The sequence below is a fragment of the Daktulosphaira vitifoliae genome, unplaced genomic scaffold (assembly GCF_025091365.1).
Source record: "Daktulosphaira vitifoliae isolate Bord-2020 unplaced genomic scaffold, ASM2509136v1 Scaffold_2, whole genome shotgun sequence".
Taxonomy (NCBI): domain Eukaryota; kingdom Metazoa; phylum Arthropoda; class Insecta; order Hemiptera; family Phylloxeridae; genus Daktulosphaira; species Daktulosphaira vitifoliae.
Genome location: NW_026099573.1, coordinates 21,759,190 through 21,765,001, shown reverse-complemented (window position 1 = coordinate 21,765,001; position 5,812 = coordinate 21,759,190). Strand labels below are relative to the sequence as shown.

At 25.4% G+C, this 5,812-nt stretch overlaps 1 protein-coding gene across 2 annotated transcripts in view; it reads right to left on the bottom strand.

Annotated features, from left to right (window-relative positions):
* Nucleotides 1-4,097: 4,097 nt before the first annotated feature.
* The window catches only part of LOC126899985 (cathepsin B-like), a 100,535-nt gene continuing 98,820 nt past the window's right edge, over nt 4,098-5,812 (bottom strand). For both annotated transcript variants that reach the window (XM_050675314.1, XM_050675312.1), the window contains exons 2-6: nt 5,316-5,540; nt 5,009-5,209; nt 4,791-4,938; nt 4,621-4,731; nt 4,098-4,529 (exon numbers count right to left, since the gene is read on the bottom strand). In XM_050675314.1, the coding sequence (XP_050531271.1) occupies nt 4,324-4,529; nt 4,621-4,731; nt 4,791-4,938; nt 5,009-5,209; nt 5,316-5,540 (891 nt within the window). In that variant the 3' untranslated portion in view covers nt 4,098-4,323. The remainder of the gene's footprint in view (nt 4,530-4,620; nt 4,732-4,790; nt 4,939-5,008; nt 5,210-5,315; nt 5,541-5,812) is intronic.

Here is a 5,812-nt window from a genome sequence, read left to right as displayed (position 1 = left end):
AATGAAAACATACAGCAGTATTTATATACATAAGTATCGTTAGTCACTGNACAGCAGTATTTATATACATAAGTATCTTTGGTCACGGACTGTTTGAAGAAATTTTGAATTATGCCTGTCAATTCTATACATTAAAGGTATTCTAAAGTTTAACAGAAAATATGCTCGTTAATTTCACAGTATTCAAAAAATGCTCGTCAGATGATTCTATATCTATGTAAACGAGATATTGTAGATCACATATCTTTTATTGATCCTATTGGTAAGCTTATCGTACCGTTAATTAATTTTTAAGTATCTCACAGGCCGAATAAATATCCTACAACGATTTATGCAAAAGTATTTTAAAAGTATTCATTAAGTTTTAATAAAAGCCACATTATTCATAAGTTACTGGATTAAATTTTTTCAGATAATTAAATTTTATACTAAAATGTATTGAAATATGTTAACTCAAAGCATAATACTTAAATCTATGGTTAAATTTGTATAGTAATCTATTTTAATTCTATACATTGTAGTAAAAGTAAAAAATAATTTGTCAAAAATATAATTTTATTAAAAGAAAATAACAAAAAAGTGGCGGCACAGTGGGGTCGTGGCATAGTTGATATCTGACAGTGATTAAAATCACTATCATAAAAAACGTTTCGATGCAAATCTGTAGATAGTGTTTAATTTAAAAAAAAAATTTGTTAAAATAGAATATTTTTGAATACGGTAGCCTTTTGGGCATAGAAGATAGGTCGTCGGGACAAATTTTTTTTTCATTTTATAGTACATAAAAAAAGCTTTAATTTGATATATGTTTAAAGGACGCAGTATTTCCGGAACATTTTCAAAAATTAAGTTGAAAATGTTATTTTTTGTAAAAAAGTTGCTATTTTAAATCCCTCCCAATGAACAGGTTAAGTGATAGATTTTCAAAAAAATGATATGAAATGAAAGGAAAATATCTAAGAATTCAATACAAAAAAATATTATTTTTATTTGTTCATTTTTGAAAAAGTTATGGCAGTTTTAAGAAAAAAAAGTAAAAAAATGACAACATTTACTGATTTTTAAATTTGTAATTTTTTTCGATATTTTCCCCATTTACGGGGAACGAGGGAATTTTTTTCAATTTTTAAGGGTAATTTCTTCAACTAGATACGATTTATGATCTTTTGACGTATTTTTGAAAGAAATCGGTCCAGTGAGAGCTGAGAAAAAATGGCAACAGACATTAAAAAAAAAAAAAAACACATCATAGTAAAATTAATACCTTCTCCGCTTCGCATCGAAGCTAAAAAAAAATTGAAATCTAAAGTTAAAACTAATTTAAATCTAATGCATATTATAAAATTTCTAGAGGGAATAATTGTTTTGGATAATTCATTTTTGAAACAAAGAAAAATATTCGGGCAAGTTGTGTGCAGTTTTCGGTATAGCCGTAAAGGAGACGAAGTATTGATTGTATTTCCAAAAAGATTTGTACTTAGCCTTAGTTCAGATTTATCCATCTCTTGACGAATACAATTCTTTTAAACCTTCAAATAGTCAGTTAGTTCAATTATATTTTAAAGGAACAATTCATAATTAAATTATTGCTATACAAAACAATATAGCAGTCATATTTTATGAACTGTTAGAGTGACAACTCAAATTATTAATATAAAATTATATTATTTCTATAAGAACAATTTATGATTTAAAGTAATGACTGGAGGTGAGAAGCGAGTTTTGTTACTTTAATTACAAAACATGTCTTGGGCGCTTTTTTACTCTTGCATAGACTTATGTATGTTAATAACATTCGAAATACTGATATAAAATTTATTATTGACCTGCCATTTTTTAATTAAATCATTATTTAAATAATAAGATAATTAAATATGTATATTGTTTTTTAATAATTACAGTTTTATGATAAACAATTTTAATAAACAAAAAATGAACATGAAAAATACAAAATTAAAATTATAAAAAAAACATATAACGTCGAAGACGTTACCCTTCAAAATTGAAAAAAATTCCCTCGTTCCCCGTAAATAGGGGAAACCTCCAAAAAAATTACAAATTTAAAAATTGCTAATTTTCGATATTTTTTCATTTTTTTTTACTTAAAATTGCCATAACTTTTTTAAAAATGATCAAATCAATATTATTCTTTTTTTTATAGATGCTTGATATCTTTACCTATCATTTGGTGTATTTTTTTTGTAAATTTGACCTTTTTTTGCCCACAGAGGGGGATTTAAAAAGACAACTTTTTCACAAAAAATTAACTTTTTCAACTTTACTTTTGAAAATGTTCCGTAAGGTCTGACACTTTTATACACATCTTAAATTAAAGCTAATGTAATATACTTTAATTTGAAAAAAAAAATTTGACCTCTGGACTTTTTTTCATGGTGAAAACGGCTACCGAATGCTATTTTTGTTTGAAAATTTTCGATTTTATAATTTACATTTTTTACTTTAATGTGCTATAACTTTTTAAAAAATGTATGCATCAATACAATTTTTTCATGAGAAGTAGTATTTGTATACATCTTTTATTGGATATCTTTTTTTTTAAATCAGACTATTTCCCTATATATGGGGGGGCTTCAAATATAAAAAATGCATATAGAAAGTAGAACTTTTTCAACTTAACTTTTGAAAGTGTTTTGGAAGATCTGACACTTTTATATATATCTTAAATTGAAGCTTATGTAATATACTTTAATTTGAAAAAAAAATTTAACCTCTGGACTTTTNATAAAAAATTACGATTTTTGTAAAATAATTTTTTTTTATATTTTTAACTTAATATTGCTCTAAATTTTTCAAAAATGAACATATCAATATAATTTTTTTTTATATATAGATGCTTAATGTCTTTACCTATCATTTGATATATTATTTTGTCTTCACGGTGAAAATGGCTACCAAAAACTATTTTCGTGTGAATTTTCTTGATTTTATTTTTTATATTTTTAACTTTTTTTGCTATAAGTTATTGAAAAGTATATTGATCAATATAATTTTTTTATGGGAAATACTATTTTTTAATAATCCCTTTCGACATACTTTATCTTAATCAGGATATTAATTAGGAACTAGCAGTTTATGAAGCTTTTGGAATAATCCACCAATTTTTTAAAAATAAACACTATCTAAAGATTTGCATCGAAGCGTTTTTTTTTGATAGTGATTTTAATCACTGTCAGATATCATTATACTTGATCCAACTATGCCACGTTACCACTGTGCCGCGACCCCCCTGTGCTGGGTTTTTTTATTTTTCATTTAATTAAATGATCAATGATAAAATAATCACTTTGTATAATGTTGCTTACTATAATTGTTTATTTTTTACACGTATGAAAATATGTAAAATTAATACATATAAAATGTCAAATAAATTATGACGTTTTCAGTTTTTTATAACGACGAAGAAAAATTTAATATCATATTTACANAAATTATGACGTTTTCAGTTTTTTATAACGATGAATAAAAATTTAATATCATATTTACAACAAAATATTTTTAAATCTTACACCAAATATCACTTAGTCATCAGTATCAACTTGATACCAATGTAAATAATTATGAATTATTTAAAAAAAAAAGATTTTTTAATTTAAAATCTTTAAATCAAGAGTAAAACCACAAAAATTATTAATATAATTAAAATAAATATATTTACTGAAGCGAAATTATCAACTTTTACATGTAACTCGAAGAATCATTACTTTTTCATACATTAGGTATGTTTAATCCCCGATAAAAATAGGTAAACATCTTCTCTAAATTCAGCTTAAACATATTTTACGGTATCAACATGAATAGTATATTTTCAACTGAGCTATCTGGGAGTAAATATACCGAAACTATTATAAGTTTCATAGCGTAAATAAGTTTAATAGAAATATATACCCGTCTTGCATTATTAATTAGTGTAGAAAGTTCCTCGAAATTCAATTTTTCATAACAAATACTATGTGAACTAATAAAACTGTTGCAAGCACAATAAATATTAAAATTATCAAAACCAAGTTCAGAATTAAATTAGTCATCTATCAACCAAATTTCAGTAAGCACTAGATAAGCAAAATAATAATAGCAAATTTTAACTCTTAGTAGATTTAATTTTAAATGATAATTACATGATACTATGATGTTATTACTATTATTATGAATGTTCTAAAATTTTTTTAATCTTTAGAAAAGACAAACATATCTCTGAGAAATTAAGTATTTTCATTTTTTTACTTTAACATCGAATTCAAGTGAAATATCATTCGATTTTTGGTATTGTTTCAGTAATCTATCACTATTTCTTTTCTACTTTTATTAAACACGAGGTACTCCAGCAGTGTTCGATTCTTCAATTCCACATTCGTTAGAACCTCTTTTGATTTTAAATAAACCTTTGTCACCCCATGATGTGTTCCATGAGTTCATCATCAACCAGTATGGAACACCCTTTTCAACTCCCCATCCGATTAATTTCACAGCATGTCCTCCCATCAATGACGATGAAGATCGAACATAAACTCCTAAACAAAATATATTTTTTAGACTTATCATTCCTTAAATAACTATTAAAAAAATTGTTTAAAATTTAACTGAAATTAAATTAATTTTAACCTGATTTGTAATTAAAGAAATCTTCAAAAACATTAAATGTAGCTTCGATGGGTCCATAAACCATAATGTCCTTTTGAATAATTTCAGGAGAGAGATAGTAAAAGTTTTTAGCTATTTATAAAAAATTTTAATTAAAAATCTTGGAGTCATTAATATTATAAAATACATACTATAAACGTGATCTTTTTCGTAATCAAGGGTGGTGTTACCATAACATTTTTTGATACATTTGTGATTCTGTTCGAGAGGCCTGTTTTGACAAGGATTGTAACCTTTTTCGTCTGTTTGGCATGGTTCAACTTTATATGGTTCACATCCCTGTAAAAAATCAAAATTCACTTCAATATTTTGAGACGAGAATAATTAAAAACTTTTCGATTGTTTTTACCTCTTTGGAATCATAATCACCACCAGTAACAACTCCATGAGTACTAAAGTATTCCCAAGCCCTAATAGGATATCCACCCTCACAACCGTAACCACATTCTTTACAACAAAAACCTAATTCTTCAGCCGATAACATATGATTATATTTTCCTTCAGTAGCGATACACATACGGTCGGCGAATGCACTTGTAGTACTCACAGCCTAAATATATTTTTACATTTTAATTGGATCCAATGAATGAAATAAGTTCTAGTATTGAAAATTAACAGCACAACATTTTAAATTAAACAACTTCAACAATACTTACCCAACAAGTGCCGCACTGACCTTGATCAGGAACATGACCGATAGTTTCACAATGCTTCCACTGTTCTCTGGCATCAAATGTTTCAGGAATACTTGTAATATTTTCATAGGCAGGGTCTTCTGTTTTAATAGGATCATCATCTGGATCATTTTTTTCTCTCCTTTTAGAACCTAACAATTTTTTTAGATGAAGAATTGATGTATCAGCAGGGAAATTTTTACCAGCCTAATAAATAAAAATAAGTTCAATTACATTAAGAAATACAAATCTTACACTATTATTAAATACGGATTATATAGTTAAGATATTAAAAAATATATATTATACAAACTAATTGGTTTATGAATCACTCGATTACTTCTTAAATAAATAAAATATTAGAAAAATATTTTTTTTTCTTTTATTTACATATAATTTATATTCATAAGTTGATAATTAGTTTTATGAATAATTCTTTAAATATATAGGGGTGTTAATTTTATTTTTTTAAATGGTAA